Below are 22893 nucleotides of genomic sequence, written 5' to 3' on the forward strand. Positions count from 1 at the left end.
TCTCCTACTGACCACCAATGTAAGGGGCCCTTCTTCCACTGGCCACCAATCTAAGAGGCCCTTCTCCCACTGGCCACCAATGTTAGAAGCATTCTTCCCACTGATTATTATTGTAATTGGGCCTTACTCCCTCAGACCACCAATCTAAGAGGTCCTTCTCCTACTGACTACTAATGTAAGTGGGCCCTTCTCCCATTGTCCACCAATCTAAGAGGCCCTTCTCCCATTGACCACCAATCTAAAATGCCCTTCTCCCATTGTCCACCAATCTAAGAGGCCCTTCTCCCATTGACCACCAATCTAAAAGGCCCTTCTCCCATTGACCACCAATCTAAAAGGCCCTTCTCCCATTGACCACCAATCTAAGAGGCCCTTCTCCCACTGACCACCAATGTAAGGGGGTCCTTCTCCAATTGATCACCAATCTAAGAGGCCCTTCTCCCATTGACCACAAATCTAAGAGGCCCTTCTCCCACTGACCACCAATGTAAGAGGCATTCTTCCCACTGAATATCATTGTAATTGGACCTTTCTCCCACTGACCACCAGTGTAAGAGGCATTCTTCCCACTGAATATCATTGTAATTGGACCTTTCTCTCACTGACCACCAGTGTAAGGAGGCCCTTCTTCCATTTACCTCCACCGTAAGGGGGGCATTCTCCCACTGACCACCAGTGTAATGGGGCCCTTCTCTCATTGACTACCAATCTAAGAATCCTTTTTCACACCAGTGTAAGGGGGCATTGATCTACTGGCCTCCAATGTTAGGGCCATTGTTACTATTTGTTTAATTTTATTGTTATTACTCAAAATGTTTTTTTTTAAGGCTTTTATTCATTTATTTACACCTGTTGAGCCTGCCAGTAATACACACCCTATGCTAGGGTGACAATGCCCATTACCATATCTGTAGTGGAGCAGCATTGTCACCCTAGGACAAGAACAGTGTTAGGACTACAGGATCCCTCACCCCCTTCTCATCTCTATAACACAGAACAACATATTCTGTAGTCCACAGGTTCTCTAGTGTACTCAGTGCTTTTGCAAAATATTGGCCTCCTGATAATGGAAAAGTACCAAAAAAAATGTTTTGGCTTTAGAAATGCTTTAACAAACCTCTATTTCTCTCTACAGCAGGGGTGCTCATTAGGTAGATTGTGATCTACCAGTAGCTCTCAAAGCTGATGCTGGTAGATCACGAAGGGTGTGAATGGCGGCCACTTTATTCCAATTTGGTATACAGGTGAAACTCGAATAATTAGAATATCATGCAAAGGTAATTGCAGTAAGTGCTGCAAAAGGGGCCCAAACCAAGTACTGAGTACATATGCATGCTTGTACTTTTCAGAGGTCCGATATTGTTCTATGTACAATCCTTGTTTTATTGATTGCATGTAATAATCTACTTTTTTTGAGGTTGTGGATTTGGGGTTCTTGGGGTTTTCATGAGCTGTAAGCCATAATCATCACAATTATGACAAATCACGGCTTGAACTATCTTGCTTTGCATGTAATGAGTCTATCTCATATATTAATTTCACCTTTTAAGTTGCATTAGTGAAATAAATGAACTTTGCACGATATTCTAATTATTCGAGTTTCACCTGTATTTATTTAGCTGTGCACACATGATTACCTATTAGCCTGAGTCTGCTGAGCCAAGCTCACTGACACCTTTCAGCTGGATACTGGTGGTTGAAGTGCTATGTATTACATCAAAGAATATTAGTTTACACAGTCTGTTGCACTACATTGTTTGCAAAATACAGCAAGGCGAGCCAGGAGAGAGAGAGCGGGGAGAGACAGACAGGAGAGACAGGAAAGACAGCCAGGGGAGAGAGAGCGAGGCGAGACAGACAGGAGAGACAGGAAAGACAGCCAGGGGAGAGAGGGAGAGAGGAGAGACAGCCAGGGGAGCACAGAGAGAGCGAGGAAAGACAGCCAGGAGGATGAGCAAGGAGAGACAGCCAGGAGAGCGAGGAGAGACAGCCTGGAGAGAGAGAGCGAAGGAGTTTTTTTTTCGTTGGTAGATCTCATGTAGCTCGTCATTTGAAAAGTAGATCTTAACACAAAACATTGTGGGCAACCCTGCTCTACAGAATGCTGCACAGAGTCAAATGAGCCCCCTGTAAAACAAATGCTGCTGATAAATTAGCTGTATTTCAAACTATGGGCAGTAATGAAGTTTTACCTGGAATTTTGCAGGCATGCAGCAGAAGGTGGGAAGACTGACTCCGGAAGCAGAGCTGGCCAGGAGATGTCTGCAGCTGAGCGAGGAGATGAGCCTGCCAGATAAAATGGGACACACCAATGCAGAATGGAGAGCTCTTCATATGGCCGCCTGGAATGGGAACACTCGCCTTGTAAAACAACTGCTCCAACAAGGAGAAAAGATTGATGACAGGTTTGTTACAGTACACTTAAAGCCAATGTAAAATCTGTCTTCTCCCAATCTCTTTACACCATGCTCATACTGGGCAAATTAAACAGGTTTACTGTATGTTACCCTCTAAAGAGACCCTGTCGCCAGTCTAAGCATTTTAATTTGAATGCTTTTATTAAAACATGAAGAGTAACAGATATATGTGTGCTTTTTTAATTTTTTTTATTTGTTGCTTCAAATTTGTTCCTTTAATTATAATGAATAGAAACCGACACTTCCAGGAGTGTCAGATCCTACTATCCTCCAGCTTGTTCAGGCAATACCTATACTAGGGCGACCACATTTTGTCTTTGTCTTCCAGTTGTGCCCTTGCGTTGTCACCCTGTCACATGGGCTTCCACGGGACAATACAAATGGCCCTCTTAACACACATTATGCGAGGGTGGGGCACAAAATGATTTGTGTATCTAATAGATATATACAGGGCCGGATTTACTCTCTCTGCTGCCCCAAGGCCAGGTTCCTCAATGCATATCTCAGTTGTTTTTAATGAAAGTCAATTTTTTTTGTAAATTGAATTCAGTACTAACATGCCGCTCTGGGCTTTCATTAAGTACGATTGTACTATATACTAGAAATCTGATGGAAACGTTGAGGTTTTGTTGGGATTTACTCTCTATTTATGAAGTTAAGCCTTTACCAGCCTCGATGTGTATTGAACACGTTAGGACTTTGCACGTGTTGCACTTTATTTATTGAAGTTTCTTGGCTGCAGGTTCCCGGCTGGTCAACAGAAAGGAGAACATTTGTTAGAGCAGAACAATCCAATGTTTTGAATGCTGTAAAATACACAACCTTTTATGTCATTCTATGAGTCCTGTCACATGCAGCAAAACAATTATTTACCAATGTTTAGAAAGCAATTAATATAAAGACATAGGAATTCTCTGTTTTGTTAGTTAATGGGGCCATTTCACTAAGATGGATGAGTTATGTAAAGCACGTGTAAATCCTAAATGAAAGGTTTGTCATAGCATGTAAACATGTAATGAAATACTTGTTTTTCCCATTGTTTTTATCCTTTTTTGTATCTTATTGCTGCTGATCAGCTGCAGCCTGAATAAAGCCACTTCTTGAGTAGCATGGCATTTCTCAGGGTGGGTTTCCTGAGGGTGACAACAATGGAATTTTTTTGCATAATGTAAGTTGAAATCACGGCCAATGTATTCTTGATTAAAAGCCCAAGTGACAGGGTGACAACACAAGAACACCATCGGGAGATGGGGACAGAGTGTCGTCACCCTATAACAGGAAGTGCTTGAACAAAGACCTTGATGTCAGGACCACCCGGTATTATTAACGAAAGCTAGCTACAGACTTAAAGTAGTATTAAAAGCAGGGCATTTTTTTACCTTAATGCATTCTCTACATTAAAGTAAAAAATTCCCCGTACTCTGTACCTTTCTGTGTCCCCCAATCCCCCCCCCCCCAAAAAAACATTTTTGTCAGCGCCGCTTGTAACTGCTGCCGGTCCCCGAATCGATCCTCCGTCCCGAATTTCCTGGTTGCAGGTGAGGAGATTGAGGGCAGATGAGCCATAGGCTCCTTCTGCTGTCAATCAACCTATTAGGTGGAGAGGAGGAGTGTGGCCGGCCGCTGGGCTGTATGTGTCTATGGATGCACACAGCCACGGCTGAGAACGAGCACGCACGGGTGCCTCCATAGCAGCAGTTAGCTGATGGAGGCACCTGATCTGAGTCACACAGGGGTGCCACCATGTCTACAAATTTAAAAAAAGAAAGGTCATAAAGGTCATAATAAACTCACAATTTTTTCTTAAATAATGAATCCAGATCAAAAAAATATACATTCTCCAGCAAAGTATTTCTTTATATATTTTTACCCAGGCACTTACAGTCATCATGTTTACAAACAGCTCCAACTCTCTAAGCTCGGCTTCCCTGAACTTCCTGCTCAGTACAAGATCACAAGGGACAGAGCAGTCTCCAGCAGCCGTCTACTAGCATGGAGAAGGCAGAAGAGGGGAGCAGGGTAGTGATTTGCCTAACCACACCTGCATGTTTGTGGAGACACACAGCTTACTAGCACACACAAGGGTGGCTCTATAGGACCCAGCAAGGGAAAGAAGGCACCCTAAAACAGGAGCTCAGGGCCAGTGCTCAGGGGATCAGCTGATTCTGCAGGGAACTAAAACTTTTAAGCATCAAGAAGCAGCATCCATTGTAAGTGATTTCATCAGCATTTGAAATAAGCTAAAAACCTTTTGACTTTAATACCTATTTTCACTATATGCCCTTTTACTATTAGAATTATTATGTAATTGTAAAATAAATATTGATAATTCGTATTTTTTTCTCCCAAAGGGATGAACTTGGCTGGACCCCTCTACACTGTGCAGCTTCAAACGGTCACTTGGCCACATTAAAACTGTTGATCCAACGAGGGACTTCTCTGAATACCCAAGACGCCTCGGGCTGCACCCCTCTCCACCATGCTGCATGGAGTGGCCATACCAACCTGACCGAAGTACTTCTTAAGCGCGGGGCCAATGCCACAGCCCCTACAAAGGGAGGCCTCACGGCCCTGCACTTAGCCGCTGCCAATGGGCACACTCTCATCACCCAGCTCCTACTGAAACAAAACCTGCACCCATGTATAGGTGACAACAACCAATGGAGTCCTTTACACTGGGCCACAGTGAGTAATCACGTCCATATCATGGATCTGCTCGGTGACTATGGGGTCCCTCTAGGACTGGAGGCTGCTGGGAATCTTACCCCAATGCACATCGCTGCAGAGACTGGAAAACTAGAAGCTTTGGGCTACCTGCTGGAAAAGGGAACTGATGTGAACGCTCAAGACCAGCTAGGCAGGACTGCGCTGGCTGTGGCAGCCAATAATGGTAGCTTGGAGGTGAGTAAACTCAGCAATAGAGCAAGACAGATTATGGCATGGAACTCTCATTTCTGTAACTAGGGCAACTGAATTCCCCCAAACAAAGAACAAGATGTACTTAATTATAGTACACAAGGAAAGAAAGACGGGTAATTAGTCCTGGCAGACACCAGTCTCTTGCAAAAATGTCTTTGATCTGGACAAAGGAGAATAAATACACGTGTTAGAACATATACTGGCACGTTGTATGACAAGGTTAGACAGGCATGTGGAATACAATATATCTTCCTTCCATGTTTTTTCTTTTTGAAGAAAGGTTAGAAATGCTGTCAGCTTTTATTGCTGTCTCTATCTCTGTTGGAACTGCTTGCACAGCCTCACAGAGAAACACAAGCACACAGTCTGATATGCTTACTGCACATGGCTTGGCTAAAACAGGAAGGAAGCCACAGCTTTATTCTCTACCTTATTCAATACAACAGAGAATCTACCATAGATATAACAGAACTTATAAACACACTGCCATCTAGTGACCGAAATTGTATACTGCAGGAGTTATTGCTATAAACACAGTACTGTGTATTCTAACAATCTCTCGTGAGAAAACCTTCCCTCAATTCCTGTCAATGGGGACAGAGAAAGCAACTAAAACACTTATTCGATTTAACATTTTATTCTGACTCTGCCAACTTTGATCCTCATTTGGGTTACTTTGAAAACAAATGCAGTACATTTCTGCAATACATGCACATTTCACCGTGTTTTATTATTTTAAAATGCTGCAAGAACAGGATAATACTTGGTGATCCTTGTAGAAATCCAGTGCTCTCCTACTTGGTGTTGGCTTCATTGAAATCCCAACAGTGTTGTTAGCTCCGAGATCTTCCCTGCTGGACTCTGAACTCTGCCTATCCCATCCCCTCTCTGTCCCTCTTCATATAAAGACATTGCTCTATTTACCAGTAAAACAATGCTGCAACCCAAGAGCCTGAGATCCTGTTATGGCTATTCTTGTGCATGACAAAATCTGGTAAAGACCCATCCATGGTGGAAATCTGTTTATTTGTGGAAGTTCTATACATGGCAACAAATGTGCAAAGGTGATTACAAATTAGAGAGCAATATTACCACCCAGGGCTATCCCTACAATGAGGCAGCCTGAGGCTATTGCCTCATACACTTGGTGGGACATTGGCAAGAACATCCCAGGTTGCTAAGAGTTGGGCAAGCTCTTAGCTGTTAGCAGCTTCCCTCTCCTAGCGGTTAGTGGCATCCCCCCTGTTTAGGTGCACCACCAGCATCTCCCCCTGCCTCTGGTAGTCTTTCTTAACCAGGGGGCCTTCTGGTTGCCTCAGGGGTGCCTCCAACTTTGCACACAATGTCATGCCTCTGAAGTAAAGGGGAGCTCCTGATGTAAAAGGGAACCCTGTTAATTTGCATTTTTGTGTGGGGCCCTCCTTAAAATCCATACCAGACCCCTATCTTGACCCTATCGATTATATAAACTAGGGATGCACCGATACCGGTATTTCGGTACCGAGTACCGATACTTTTTTTTCGGTACTCGCGATACCGAATACCGAGTCCCATTCAGGAAGCCAGGCGGCGTGTAATGACTCGCCACCTGGCTTCCTGATTACCCGGGAAGCCGGGCAGCGTGTAAAGACTCGCCAACCAGCTTCCCGATTAGCAATGAAGCGCTGCCAGACCAATGATGCGCTGCCCGGCTTCCTGATTGGCCGGTAAGCCGGCTCCATGCTCTCTCGTCACAAGTGACGAGGGAGCATGGAGCCGGCTTTTTGGCCAATCAGGAAACAGGGCAGCGTGTCATTACGGCTTTCTGATACAGGAAGTCTCGGGCTAGGCATTGGAGCATTTGGGCGAGTACAAGTACTCAATCAAATACTCAGTATCGGCACTGATACCGATACTAGTATCGGTATCAGTGCATCCCTAATATAAACATTTTGTGCAAATAGCATGCAATATAAAAAAATGCAGCTATCATTTTTTTTACTCAGCAGGGACTCTGCTTTCAGAAAATATATCATTGTTTGGGGGTTAAAAGCTATTTTTTAATTCAAAAATTCTGATTTTAAAATGTAAAAATTGCTCCAGCTCCAGTTTCCTTATTTTCTTACCTAGCAACTCAACTCTTCCCAGCCTGCCGATTTCATCTTCCTACTCTTGTTCTCCTCTCACAGGTGATCCGGCTATTGTTGGAGAGGAAAGCTGAGGTGGACATCCCAGATAAACATGGACGGACAGCACTACACAGAGCAGCGGGTGCGGGACACCTCAGTGTTGTACAGATGCTTGTTCAGAATGGAGCCTCTGTAACTACAAAGGACAGTCTGGGCCTCAATGCAATGCAGAGGGCGGCCCTGCTGGGACACCTCCAAGTGTCTACTTACCTACAAGAACAGACTGCATTAACTGAGGATACGCCTTCAGAATGAAGCCCTAAGGATTGTCCACGTTTGAAAAAAAAATAAAAGCTTTTTTAAAATGATTACATGGAATGTGTCACCAGCAAAACTATGCTTTTACAGTCCACAAATCAGAACTATGTTTTTACTTAGGGGTGTTTTTACAATCAACTTGCAGAGCCATTTGTCCTGCAAAACTGCATGAACATTCGTTTTGCACGAATGGAGAGCATGCTCTCTTTGCAGGTCGTATGTAATATCGGGTAAATACCACATTATGGCCACCAGATGGAGCTGAAGTGCATAGGAAAAAAGTATTTATTTGCTATGTGCCTCGGCTCCATCTAGTGGCCATAATGTGGCATTTTCCTGATACAACATTCGACCTGGAAAGAAAATATACTATATTATGCTTTTCATTTTTGCCTCCATTTACACAGAACAATGGTACATGCAATATTACAGGGTGAATGGCTCTATGAATTGTTTATAAATGTACCCCTAAGTGTCTAGCACAATATTACAATATGCTACTTACTGCCTTAAAATTACAGGCTCAGCATTACTGAGTTCCCTGCCCAGGCACATGATAGCAGGAAGAGGGTCCTTACCCCTGTATCTGTCCCCATGTAATTTCCTTGCCTATTACTGACTTTGACTTCTGTTTAGGAAATGCATCCGGCCTTGCTTCCTCGCTGCAGAGTTGCAGTATAAGCCACCAGGGGGGAGGGATTTAGGATGCAGAGTTGCAGTACAAGCCACCAGGGGGGAGGGATTTAGGAGGCAGAGTTACAGTACAATCCACCAGGGGGGAGGGATTTAGGAGGCAGAGTTGCAGTACAAGCCACCAGGGGGGAGGGATTAAGGATGCAGAGTTGCAGCACAAGCCACCAGGGGGGAGGGATTCAGGAAAACATGATCCTCCCATTCACCAATGCCCCATACATGGTTTGTAAATGTAATGTTCCTGTTAAATGTAATAGAGGGATGTATGCATTCGGGGGGAGTGGGGGGGGGGAATTAACATGCATGGTGGGGTTCACCAAGTGTACCAATCAGTGGGGAGCATGAGCTTTGCTGACTGCAGAGCTATAGGTGTGGCTCAGCAGGGGGCATGTTTGACCTCTGAGGAGAGACTGCTGCTTCCACACAGAGAACAAGGACTCTACTCTGCAGCATGCTGGCAGGGGACAGACTTTTCTACTCAGACTGTGTTAGAAAGAGAATGAACCATAAGACACCTTTTGCTTGATGCACTCAGAATGTATTTTGCTGATTTTAAACTCAGAGTTCAATTGGCTTTTTATTTACCATGAAAGTTTCGAGTTTATCAAAATAAATGATTAATAAAAGGGATATTAGTAAACATTTTGGTTGTTTAAAAACCATCCTGTAATGTTTAAAAAACACGTTAACACTGTAAGTAGATAATAATAATAATAATTAGAGGTGCAACTAAATGAAATTTTAAAAGTGAAATGAAACCGAAATGAATAAAACAAGGTCCGTCAAAATGTTTTTTTTTCTAACTTGTTCAAAATTAAAAAAAAAAAAATTTTAATTAAACTTTTTAATTTTTTTACATTTATTTTTATTTATTCATTTTTTATTAAATATTTGTATTTTTTTTACTTTACTTTTAGGTGCTTCGGGGAAATGTTGGGGCTATAAACAGACCCCTGATATTTCTCTTTTAAAATAGAGATTGAGAACACAGAGTCCTCATTCTCTTTTTCTGTGTCTCCTGTTATCAATCAACAGGAATCCTCTATACTGAGTGTTCCTGTTCATTGATAACTTGAGAATATTGTGTGTTTACTATATCCACAGACATGAATGAACAGGAAGTGATATAGAGCACTTCCTGTTCATTGATAACTTGAGAACATTGTATGTTTACTATATCCACTGACATGAATGAACAGGAAGTGATATAGAGCACTTCCTGTTCATTCATAATTGAGTAAATAGTAACAATTCTATGTCCTCAATTATTTACAAACACTCAGCTATCACTGATCACCAACTGCTTGTACCGGCTCTCCTTCCTGACACAGGAGGCTAAGCGAGCGGAGCGGGAGGAGAGCTCGATCTGACAGCTGACTCTTCCCCTGCACCTCCTGTGACAGCGCTGCCCGTCTCCCCTCACACTGCTCTCCTCTGATCTGTGACAGGAGGCTGAACTGTGCGGAGAGGAGAGATGCCGGCTACTCACAGCGTTCTCCTCCCGCAGCGTTTGGCCGCCTGTGACAGCTTCTCTCCTCCGCGCTGGGACACAGAGCATCACCCAGTGGGGAGGGATGCGCCGCTGTATTGGCAGAAAAATGGCACTTTCACATGTTTTGGCGGCCGTTATATCGGTGCATACCTAATAATAATAATACTAATTTGTTCACAGGAACCAATGACATTCTCACAGTGGCTGGCCCTACCGGGTCCACAAACTTTACTAAGTCGACTTTTGTCAAGGAGTCGGACTGAATATTGTGAGTTGCACACTGATCAGCGGCATTCACTGGGTATTCTAACAGCAGCATTTGTAAAGAAATGTCACCAGCTTTAAGCCTGATGAAGGGGACCCTGTGTGGCCCCGAAAGCGCTTGTTTCTACTTTGAGTGACTTCTGAAAAATAATAAAATTAAGATTCACTGAAATTGACGTGTTTGTCATGCTGGTGTGCTGGTGACATTTCTTTACAAACTTTGCTTGATGCGGTGCCATCCGCAGTCACTGCGAGCACTCATTTTTGCCTATGAGAATTCCGGTAAGGTAGTGCTACAGGACTTTTGATATTCTAACAGCAGTAAATGAAGGTGTACGCACCTTCATTTACTATAGCTGTTGGGCTGCTTATTAGGTCTATCAGGGAGGCATGCTGAAACACAGATTTAGGGTTTACATAGACTTTATTTTTTGGTGATGACATCACAGCATTGCCTTGCGTTCTCTTCTACCTGCAGTTCAGCTTTTACACTGTCATAACCAGCCTATCATCAGGCACACACCCGCAGTATTATCATCCTCCAGCAGGGGGAGCTGGCGCTCTTCCCTATAATGATTCCTTGTCTTTGACCCAGCCGTCCTCCTTGCAGCCAGCTCGGTGGTTACCAGCGCTGCAGCAAGCGGAGACTCCGCCCAATCGGCTTGTGCCCGCCCACCGCGCCGCCTGCTACACACGGGTAGAGGCGGAACGTGTCACCTTAGTGCGGGCGCGTCATTTCTTCCACCTTCCCCCTGTGCCGGATTTCCTACTTCCGGTTTGCGGGAAGAACGGTGCGGTGGAACCTGTCTGTGGATTGTGGCTACGTGTTCAGGTAACTGATTGTATATATCGACGTGTGTGTGTGTTTGTTTTGAAACAGGTTTTCTAACAGGCTGTCTCACTCCGTGTCAGCTGTAATATAAACACAAAGACCCCAACATCACATACACACCAGCCTGATCACTATACCCCCTGTGCTGTATATATACATGGAGACTCCAGTCATCACATACACACCAGCCTGAGCTATACAACTCCCTCTTCTGTACATGGAGACCCCTGTCATACACACCAGCCTGGTCTCTACACCCCCCTGTGCTGTGTATATACATAGAGACTGCAGTCATCACATACACAGCAGCCTGAGCTATACAACCTACTCGTCTGTACACTGAGACCCCTGTCATCACATACACAGCAGCCTGAGTTATACAACCCCCTCATCTGTAAACGGAGTCCCCTCTCATCACATAGACACCAGCCGGAGCTATACAAGCCCCTCATCTGTACATGGAGTCCCCTGTCATCACAGACCCACAGCCTGAGCTATACAACTCCCTCATCTGTACACGGAGTCCCCTGTCATCACAGACCCACAGCCTGAGCTATACAACTCCCTCATCTGTACACGGAGTCCCCTGTCATCACAGACCCACAGCCTGAGCTATACAACTCCCTCATCTGTACACGGAGTCCCCTGTCATCACAGACCCACAGCCTGAGCTATACAACTCCCTCATCTGTACACGGAGTCCCCTGTCATCACAGACCCACAGCCTGAGCTATACAACTCCCTCATCTGTACACGGAGTCCCCTGTCATCACAGACCCACAGCCTGAGCTATACAACTCCCTCATCTGTACACGGAGTCCCCTGTCATCACAGACCCACAGCCTGAGCTATACAACTCCCTCATCTGTACACGGAGTCCCCTGTCATCACAGACCCACAGCCTGAGCTATACAACTCCCTCATCTGTACACGGAGTCCCCTGTCATCACAGACCCACAGCCTGAGCTATACAACTCCCTCATCTGTACACGGAGTCCCCTGTCATCACAGACCCACAGCCTGAGCTATACAACTCCCTCATCTGTACACGGAGTCCCCTGTCATCACAGACCCACAGCCTGAGCTATACAACTCCCTCATCTGTACACGGAGTCCCCTGTCATCACAGACCCACAGCCTGAGCTATACAACTCCCTCATCTGTACACGGAGTCCCCTGTCATCACAGACCCACAGCCTGAGCTATACAACTCCCTCATCTGTACACGGAGTCCCCTGTCATCACAGACCCACAGCCTGAGCTATACAACTCCCTCATCTGTACACGGAGTCCCCTGTCATCACAGACCCACAGCCTGAGCTATACAACTCCCTCATCTGTACACGGAGTCCCCTGTCATCACAGACCCACAGCCTGAGCTATACAACTCCCTCATCTGTACACGGAGTCCCCTGTCATCACAGACCCACAGCCTGAGCTATACAACTCCCTCATCTGTACACGGAGTCCCCTGTCATCACAGACCCACAGCCTGAGCTATACAACTCCCTCATCTGTACACGGAGTCCCCTGTCATCACAGACCCACAGCCTAAGCTATACAACCCCCTCATCTGTACACTGAGACCCCTGTTATCACATACACACCGGCCTGAGCTATATAACCCCCTCGTCTGTACACAGAGACCCCTGTCATCACATACAAACCAGTTTCATTTCTACACCCCCTGTGCTGTATATAAAGACATCACCCTGTCATCACATACACACCAACCTCATTTATAGGCTCCCTTGTGCAGTGTATATACATGGAGACCCCATTCATCACTTAGACCCCAGTCATCACATACACACCAGCCTAATTTATAGACCCCCCTCTACTGTACATTCATGGAGACCCCAGTCATCGCATGCCCACCAACCTTATTTATAGATTCCCCCTCTACTGCATATACAGTAATGTGCAAACGTTTAGGGTAGGTGTGAAAAAATGCTGCAAAGTAAGAATGCTTTCAGAAATAAAAGTGTTAATAGTTTATTTTTATCAACAAAATGGAAAGTAAATGAACAGAAGAGAAAATCAAATCAATATTTGGTGTGACAACCCTTTACCTTCAAAACGGCATCATTCCTTCTAGGTACACTTGCACGCAGCACGCAACACACACACACCTCCATGTACTGCAACACGCGCGCACCTCCCAATTATATTGATTGACACTATTTTCAGTGTCGCAAAGTATTTGCACATTTTATTCTGTTTGTTTCACATTTTCTCCAGCATTCTCTAAAGGCCAATTCTAACACAGAACCAGCACCTTTCCCTTTCCTCCCCATTTGGCACAGTCCAATGTCATTCAGTCCTCTAGGTAGGGGTGTATATTGTGGGTTCAGGTTGAGCCACTGATCAGATTGCTCTGCAACATCAGGCCCCTTCTGGAGCAGCTTTGTGACCATTGCCTTGGATTTTGTCGTGGGAGACGACTGTAGTATATAAATGAGACATCTTAGGTGTGTAAAGGTCTGCTTTATATGACCGTCAAACGGACGAAATCTGCCCTCCAGCAGAAGCATGATAGTATGCCCAGATGGCATAGGGTATGTCAGGGGTAGGCAATCTTGGCACTCCAGCTGTTGTGGCACTACTAGTCTCATGAGGCATTTCAAGCCTCTGACAGCTGCAGGCATGTTTCATAGAGGCAGCAGCATCATGGGATTTGTAGTCTTATCACAGCTGGAGTGCCAAGATTGCCTACTCGTGGGATATGTTGTCACATTTGGGAAGCTGCTTTTATTAAAATACCAGTAATCCTGTGTTAAAGATCCTTGTTTAGGCACTTCTTAGGGGTGGTAGGGTAACCATGCTCTGTCCTTGCACCCCAAATGTTCTCTTGTCACCCTAGCTTCTGATGGAGACTACATGTGGCAATTTTAACACACATTACACAGTCAGGGTACCATCAGGAAACCCACCCTGAGAAGTGCCCTGCAGCTATCACTAGAGTACTTACACGTAGACAAGTCGTGGCTATAAAAGAGTGCAGTAGATCAGATACAATAAGCTAAAGCACTTCATTAACAGCTATGAATCATCAAACTGCAGTGTAATGAAACCCAGTCATCTGTGCCGTGTTGGCAGTTTTAGCCTATTGCCCTGTGTACTATCAATTTCCCATCAGGGACTACCGAGACTTGGTCCTTCTGAAATTCCTGCAGTGTCCTTGAAATTTTCATTGCTGTGTTATGAAATCTTATTTTTATCCCACATCTGCTCAGAGCTTTTCTGCTTGCGGTGCTCACTGCCAGGAGAAAAGGCATAAGCTAGAAGCGCTTCCTCTTGTGGATGTATTATTGATTTTGTTACTGCAGATTTCTTTTTAACATAGACAATACATTTCATTGTCGAAGATGATTTACATCAGTAAACGCAATAAATAGAGATGCTCATATTAATAATAGTTTAAAAAAAAGACTTTTGTAACTCCTATAATGGCCTTTGTTTATCTTGGTTTTTGTTTCTTTGCAGCCAGCCACATTTATTCCCTGTGTAATTTGATGGCCTAAAGAGACCGTCGCCAGACCATTCATTTCAACAGCAATGGTCCCTTAAGATTATATGTGCATTAAGGGCTAGTTCACACCATCCCCAGTGCGTTCCGGCACAATTCGGTGCCGGGTCGCATCCCAGCCGGCTCGCTGCGTTCTGGGGCAGGAGGGGGAGTGGTGGTGCATTGAAGTCAAGGGCACCGCGGCCACGCGGCCGTTGTGCGATCACCCGCATCGGAACGCGTTACACCAATGCCTGCGTTCTGGTCCGGTGTGATCAGAAAAAATGCTGCATGCACGATTTCTACTGATCGCACCGGAACGCAAGCTTTGATGTGTCGCGCGTTCTGGTGAGGGCGATCGCACTGGGGCAGGGGGCGCCTGGCTATTGACTTAAATGTACCGCCACACTCCCTCCCGCCCCTGAGCGCAGTGAACCTGCCGGGATCCGTTCCAGTACTGAATCGTGCAGGTACGCACTTTTGTAGACATACAATGGGCCTGAGACTCCTGCTGGGTGCTGCCATTTTGGATGTGATATAAGTAGCCTCATTGACACCATATAGCATTCCACTTTGCTCCTCGCCCAGCAGCTACATAAAAGGTTATGGTGAGGTACAAAGATGCTGGGCCAGCACAGAGAGAAAATAGACTCCTGAATTAGGAAGGGGGTTGTGCTAGGAACTTGACTCTGGAGGGGGCATGTCGGTGCATTTAAGTAAATGGACGCGTGGCAAAACATTGCCTGCGTTCTGGTCCACTACAAACGCAAAAAAATAGAGCATGGGGCATTTTTTTGGACCTGAACGCAGGCAATGTTTTGCCACGCGTCCGATCACACCGCGGGCGGGGGGGGGGGCGTGGCTGCGGTGACATTTACTTCAATGCACCGCCATGCCCCCTCCTGCCCCAGAACGAAGGGGGATGTTTTGTGAGCGGTTGCTGTGCATTCCAGCAGCTGCAGTATTGGAACGCACAACAATTGGTGTGTATGGTCCCTTACAGTTCAGTCAGGTGTCATTTAACCTTTATTCAGTAATCGTGTGTGCTCATTACCTTCATTAAGGCCCATTCTGACCAGGATATTGTGGTAACGCAGTAAAATTTGTCTTAGTACAATGCATGATGGCATTCTGTGCAGTGCCATTGGTTTGTCCTTGTCCTCTTCATCAAAAATATTTGCCATATGTCCTGTGAACGTGAGTCAGTAATCACTCGGTATCCTCCTTCCACAAAACTCCCACATCCTCCTTTGATATTTAGGTATTTTTTATGCAAACTTTATCAAGAGCCATGTGTTGTCATCCTCTCCATTCAAGCTTCTGTTAGGTTACCTCAGAACTTGAGTCAGTCAGTAATCCTTCTACTACAAACATCTTTCATCTTCCTTCAAAGTTCAGTCAGGTGTCATCTGTGCTATAATTGTGAGTCACTACTACTACTACTGATCTATTATTTTATTACTAATCACTGGTCATTAATCCTTCACATTTGTTCCACGTATTATTTATTACCACTTTTCTATGCCACTTGTCCTTTAAATATCTCCCTTTTTTATTTTAGTAATAATACACCAACAGACACATTTTTATTTATGACCATGAGATTTGGTATTTGTCAGAAACAGCAGACTTGCATTGCTAAAGGTCTCTAAACGTTTGTGTGCCAGCCTCCAAGTCATCGGTTTGCCCGGTAATCGGTAGAGGTGCACCGAAATGAAAATTTAAATCGAAACCGACATGTTTATTTAAACTTTTTCAAATTTTTTAACATATTTTATTTATTTTTTTATAAGCTTTTTAATGTTTTATATTCATTTTTTGTATGAAATAATTTGATTTTTTACTTTACATTTAGGGGCTTCGGGAAAAGATATTGAAGTGAAGAACACGTCTGTTTATTGATGCTTCGTGTCAAAACAAATAACATTTCGGGGGCCACACAGGGTCCCCTTCATCAGGCTTGAAGTCATTGTCGTTTTAAGCCTGATGAAGGGGACACTGTGTGGCCCCCGAAACGTTATTTGTTTTGACACGAAGCGTCAAAAAACAGACGTGTTCTTCACTTCAATACGGTGTTCAGTGTGGTGTGCTGGAGACATCTTTAAAGGAGAACTATGAGGTGAGTGATTCCACTCACCTCATAGTTCTAGCCGGTGACCTGTCACAGGTCGGCTCAGTAGATCGGGAGGTGAGCGAACAGATACCGGAGTTCGCTCACCTCTCGATCCTGTCACGGCTCTCTACTGTCACTACTCACACGTAGAAGGTTGATTGTCTATGACACAATGTTCTTCCTGACTTACTGGGGTCTCTCCAATGTGTTCTTCCTTTATCTTCACTAAAATATCAGGAAAGTCTACAACAGAAAAAGAGAGAATTTTAAACTGGATTTGTAATTTGCTCTCCTTCCCTTCTATCCCCTGCTACTCCCTTAAGCCACCAGGCGCAAAGAGAAATGTCTGGCGCTTCCAGGTATGCAGAAAGATACCCTCTCCCTTTCCCCCTAAACTATATCCCAGAATTCCTGAGCAGCCAATGGCCAGGCATCATAGGGATAGGGAGAGAGTCCGAAACCTTGGGATATGGTCTGACCAGAGTGACTTAAAGGAGAACTATGAGGTGAGTGCTTTTCACTCACCTCATAGTTCTAGCCGACCTGTGACAATGAGACTGTCACAGGTCGACTCAGTAGATCGGGAAGTGAGCGAACACATACCGGTGTTCGCTCACCTCTCGATCCTGTCACAGCTCTCTGCCGTGACAGGGGAGGGGCTGGATTCCCCCCTCCCCGCTCCGATCCGCAGGCGCTGACTGGCGGAACGGACGGGAGGGGGCGGGTACAGCTGGCTCTGCCTCTAGATAGGCAGAGCCAGCTGTCCCTCACGCAGCTGGGCGGATCTCGACATCGATGTCGGGATCCGCTGCGGCGTCTCAGTATACCGCGAGCTGTAGCTCACGGTATACTGAGCTTAGGGTAATGGGAGGACGCTAGTTTGTGTCCTCCCGTTACCCTAAGGAGAACTATGGGGAAAAGCCCTGACCCCATAGTTCTCCTTTTTAACAAGTTTTCAGTATTGGCAGCGCCATCCGTGGTCACTTCGAGCGCCTACGCTGACAGTGTACCCAGTGAGGAGTGCAGCAGGATTCCCTAATAGATGTCCCGATTAACTTTGACCACAACTCAAGTCATGTAGTCCCGTCCTAGGCATCTCCCCCCTAACGCGTTCCACTTGTAAGGGCATAATCATAGAGACCAGTGGGTCCACATGGTGGAATGTCACGTGTGTTACCTGCTTTAGTGCAATGCACATGAGTACAATTACACATCACAACAGAATGGCTTATTGGTATGCGAGTCACATTAAAGCAAAACTGAATTTTGCTGCGTGCAGCTGAGCTGTCGCCATAATGTACAAGCATGCACAGCCTTCCTGGAGTTCTTTACCATGAATTAAAGGTTTCTCTTTTATTTACAAATTTGCTGTTTTTTACTTTATTTATTTTTGCAGGTATAAATCTACCCATCAACATTGCCAGGAACAATGGTATCTAAGCAGGCCTTTATGTTCAGCTTGGGCTCCCTCTATCTGTCCCTCCTCTTTGTATTCCTTCTTATGGACGTCTATGCCAGGCCGGCAAACAATTCTGCTTTAAAGGAGAAACCCCTGGAAAACAAAAACGAGAATGAGATACTGCCTCCCGATCACCTGAACGGGGTGAAGTTGGAAATGGATGGCCACTTGAACAAAGAGTTCCATCAGGAGGTGTTCCTGGGCACAGACACAGACTTCAATGAAGACTCAGAGCCTAGCAGGAATAGGAAGAAACTAGCCATTATCTTTTCCAAGTAAGTTAATGATTCCAACATGAGCCATGCTTTGGGCTCAAAGGTCAGTGACTCTGTTTGCTCTGTGCTTTGTGGTAAATTTACTTTTTCAGTGCAGTGCCCGGAAAAGCTGAAATGTGGCACAATTCCCGTAAATGAGGAACAGTAGAAGAGAGCAGTCAAGCTGGGTATACATGCTTTGATTTTCGGGTGATTCTTGATGAACCGGCTGAAATTCAATGTGTGGTTGCCGCTGTCGGCACCTTTTTGACCGGCATCTCTCAGTCAGCAGATCGAAGGAGCATATGGGAAAATTGGCAGCCGAAGAGCTGCAAACTCCGATCAGGTATTCTGACAGCAGCCGGTGCCCGCTGTCAAAATACAAAGGAAACAGCAAGAGATTTCACAATCAACACTTGTAAAAGTTGATGGAGGAATCTGTTCTATTTTCTTTGTTTAGCTAGCAGGTTGAACGAAGAAAATAGAAGCGTGTATACCCGACTTTAGTTACTTTATGGGGGGGCATTGTGATGGAAATGCTTCATTGTGTGCTCATTAGCATAGATAATCATTTAGCTCTTTCCTCCCCAGCATATGACTGTTCCTGGCTTGCCCCTTTCCTACATTAGATTTAATTTCTTTCACTTGTGGACACGTGGGGTAACATAGGTGATACCCAGTGCAGTCGTTAGGACAGTGCAGCCTGCCTAGGTAGAATTGCATCCCACAATCATGGCATTTAGGTATTTGCAGAGCTCCTATCAAGAGCCAGCCCACTGCTTGCATCAGGGCTGAGGACTCTTAAGAGTACTGAGGCAGGGTGCTGAGATGTTTTTCAGGAATCTCTACAGCACCCTGCGACCTCCTCCTGCTAGCTATGAGCTGCATTGCATAGAGAAGCATGGAGTCTCGGTGATGACATCATTGGGTCTTTTTTCCTAATTTCATTATCCTGTTTATGAGGGGAGAAAGGATGAAGCGGATAAAGCAACATATTAAAACAACAAACTTCAGCTTTAAGGAGCCAAAAAATGTTAACTGCAAGTTTCATAACTATATACCAATGAAGACGCAGCAGTGAAAGGGTCAAATTGTAGAGGTGCACCGACATGAAAATTTCAAAACCAAAATGAAAAAAAGTCAGGCCGAAACCTAAAATGTTTTAATTTAAATTTTTCAATGTATTACTAAACAGACCTAAAAAGGATTGAGGACACAGAGTACTCCAATGGTACTCCGGTATCATTGGAGCACTCATCCTGCTGTTCACATGTAATTGGCCTGAGTATAATTTCTCTCTGTATTGGTGCTTGTAGTTCAAGCTTTTAATTGTAGGTGACACTGTAGGCAAAGCAGGAATTTGTAGCTCCACAGAAAGGTTTCAAAATACTATTTCTAGTATTAGCATTACTCCAATTTTAGCTATTAAAGTGCGAGTAAACGTCATTGGTGTATGTGTGTCTTGCCTACCTCCTTCTGTGCTGTCCTCCAGTGATGATGGATCCAGTCACTTGTCACCACTGCATCCCCTGACGCTGCCATTTGGGAAGCCGGCTTCATACTGTGGGGCAGCCTGGCTTCCCTCCATGTGAGGGAGCATGGAGCCTGGCCAGGAAGCCGGCTCCATGCTCCCTCGCGTCACTGCCAGTCAGAGGGAATCTTCCCTTGACCAGTTGTTCCAGTATCTCGGGGTAAGTATCGGAGCATGAGCAAATGCTCATTATCAGCATCGATACCAGTATCAGTGCATCATTGAAGAAAAAATATTAGGGGTCTAAACAGACCCCGGTTATTTCCCTTTTTAAAATAGAGATTGATGACACAGAGTACTCAATCTCTTTTTCTGCTGCCCCTGTTATAAATGAACAGGAATCCTCCTATACTGAATGTTCCTGTTCATTTATAACATGAGAATAGAGTGTGTTTACTATAACTACAAATATGAATGAACAGGAGGTGATGTAGATCACTTCCCATAATTGGGGATATAGTAACCATACTCTGTCCTCAATTATTTACAAACACTCAGCGATCACTGACTGCTTGTACCTTGCTCTCCTTCCTGACAATGAGTACTCTCCTTGTCGCACTCCTTACCGATATGTCCCTTGTAGTGGGGGGTGCTCGCAGTGACCGCGGATGGCGCCACGAATGTCAGCAAAATTGTAGAAATGTCACCAGCACACCAGTCCTTTTAAGATAGCAAAAGCTTCATTTATTGAAGTTTTTTGTCATATGACCAGCATCATATGATCATAGCATCGTCAATGCTAAAGCCTGATGAAGGGACCCTCCGCGGTCCCGAAAGCGCTTGTTTGGTCATATGACAAAAAACTTCAATAAATGAAGCTTTTGCTATCTTAAAAGGACTGGTGTGCTGGTGACATTTCTACAATTTTGCTCTCCTTCCTTACAGCTGTCACAGGAGGCTGAGAGAGCGGTGCTCCGCCTCCTGTGACAGCACTGCAAGCTGTCTCCGCCCACACCACTCTCCCGATCTGTGACAGGAGGCTCTCTCCTCCCGCAGCACTCGCTGCCTGTAACCGTTTCTCTCCTCACCGCTGGGACACAGAGTGGCGGCCAGTGGGGAGGAGAGAAAGATTGGATGCACTGCTATATCGGCCAGAAAATGGCACTTTCGGCATTTAGCCAGAAGTGCCATTTTCGCCGATTTTTGTTTCGGTGCATCCCTATTAAATTGTATCTTTGGATAGAACTTTGTTAATATTAATTAGGACAGAAAGTGTTGCCAAATCCAGGGGTACAGTTGTCACCAGTGCAACCAGTGAGGGGAAATCCTCCAAAAGGAACGCTGGTTCTAATGACAAGAGGATACAGTATCTCTTCTCATTTTTAAACAGTTTGTGTCTCTAAGATCCAAAAAAAAAAAAATTACCTTTAATCACGCATAGGGCTGCAACAACTAATCGACATAATCGATTATTGAAAAAGTTGTCAACTTTTTCAATAATCGATTAATCGGCTTCCGATCAGTTGGCCTTGTTCACAGCTCCACACGCTGTGCGCCGCATCTCCTCCCCACCTCACGCTCGCCGTTGCCAGACCCGCTCGCATCCACGCACCACACAACGCACCTCCTCCCCGCCTCACATTTCCTGCCCATCCACGATAGGCAAGGCACGCAGGGAGATGTAGTAAGGAGGAACTATAGCCGATGCCATTCTGCATTCATTGCTGTATAATTTTACACTTTCCATTTCACTATATTGCACACCACACTATCTTTTTTCTTTTTTACTTCCACCGCTCCAGGCTTGCTCCATTTTTTAAACTTTATTTTATTGTTTATCCGATTAATCGAACTTAATAATCGGCTAACTAATCGATTTTGAAAATAATCGTTAGCTGCAGCTCTAATCACGCAGAAAGAAAAAACAATTAGAGGAATTCTGGCCATTTCTTAATCTATTTAAAACAACGTAACAAGGTATTGGCTAGAGATGTATTTAAGCTGTAACGTGAGCCCAACCCCAAAACCTTTTCACACCTAAATTTAGTGACATTAAACCCTCAGATTTTTTTAACATAAACCAATACTGTAATGTGTGCCTTACTGTAATCCATGGTTGTTTCCCTTGTCTTTGCTGTTCTTCCTTTTAAATCTGTATCTCTTCTCATGCTGGGGGAGAACTTCCCTTTGCAGCTGACTGCCTCTTCCTGTAGTGCTGGCTCAGGTTGTGAGCCTGCACACAGACACCATGTAGCCATTCCAGAGACAAGGCAGTCTGCTGCAAAACAGAAGTTCTGCCCAGCATGAGAAGAGATTCAGATTTAAAAGGAAGAGCAGCAAAGAGAAGGGAAACAACCATTGATTACAGGGTTTAATGTCACTTTAACCCCTAAAAATCCTCTAAAGATGTTGAAGTAAACCTGTCAAGAACATGAGAAAAAATACACTGGAAGCAGTTACCTTCCGAGAAAACCCAATGTCACAACTAGGGATGCACCGATACTAGTATTGGTGCCGATACCGAGTATTTCGGTGCTTCAATACCTTCCCCTATGCTGGAATTTCCAGTCAGAGGGAAATTTCCTCTGACCGGCAGTGCCACGAGGAAACATGGAGCCGCCTCCCTGGCCAATCAGGAAGCCAGGCAGCTTGTCATTACCCGCCGCTTCTTGATTGGCCTGGAAGTCAGCTCCATGCTGATTGGCAAGCTGGCTTTCCAGCCGATCAGCATTGATCCGGCCAATCAGGAAGCCGGGGGGCCGGGTAATGGCCCGCCACCCGGAATTCCTGATTGGCAGGGAAGCTGGCTCCATGCTGATTGGCTGGGAAGCCGGCTTCCCGCCCAATCAACATCGAACCAGCCAAACAGCATGGAGCCAGCTTGTTGGCGGTGCCATTCACAATAATTCCAAGCACGCGCTTGCATATCTGTATGGGAATACCGGTAAGGAGTGCAGCAAGGATCTTCCTTTCTTGGTGGCCGGCAATGACACACCACCCGGCTTCCTGATTGCTTGGAAATATAAATATCGATACTCGATGCAG

At 45.1% G+C, this 22893-nt stretch overlaps 2 protein-coding genes across 2 annotated transcripts in view; both read left to right on the top strand.

The window, feature by feature from the left end:
* Window positions 1-2208: 2208 nt before the first annotated feature.
* ANKRD65 (ankyrin repeat domain 65) lies at window positions 2209-7796 on the top strand. Its single transcript, XM_018562353.1, has 3 exons — window positions 2209-2405; window positions 4769-5318; window positions 7505-7796. Exons 1-3 carry the CDS (start codon window positions 2209-2211, stop codon window positions 7757-7759), a joined length of 1002 nt encoding a protein of 333 aa, XP_018417855.1. The 3' UTR covers window positions 7760-7796.
* Window positions 7797-10965: 3169 nt separating this feature from the next.
* Window positions 10966-22893, top strand: part of SDF4 (stromal cell derived factor 4) — a 40818-nt gene continuing 28890 nt past the window's right edge. The window contains exons 1-2 of the mRNA XM_018562350.1: window positions 10966-11043; window positions 18061-18398. Of these exons, the coding sequence (XP_018417852.1) occupies window positions 18094-18398 (305 nt within the window). The 5' untranslated portion in view covers window positions 10966-11043; window positions 18061-18093. The remainder of the gene's footprint in view (window positions 11044-18060; window positions 18399-22893) is intronic.

The sequence above is a fragment of the Nanorana parkeri genome, unplaced genomic scaffold (genome assembly GCF_000935625.1).
Source record: "Nanorana parkeri isolate BGI_ZX_2015 unplaced genomic scaffold, ASM93562v1 scaffold573, whole genome shotgun sequence".
Classification (NCBI taxonomy): Eukaryota; Metazoa; Chordata; class Amphibia; order Anura; family Dicroglossidae; genus Nanorana; species Nanorana parkeri.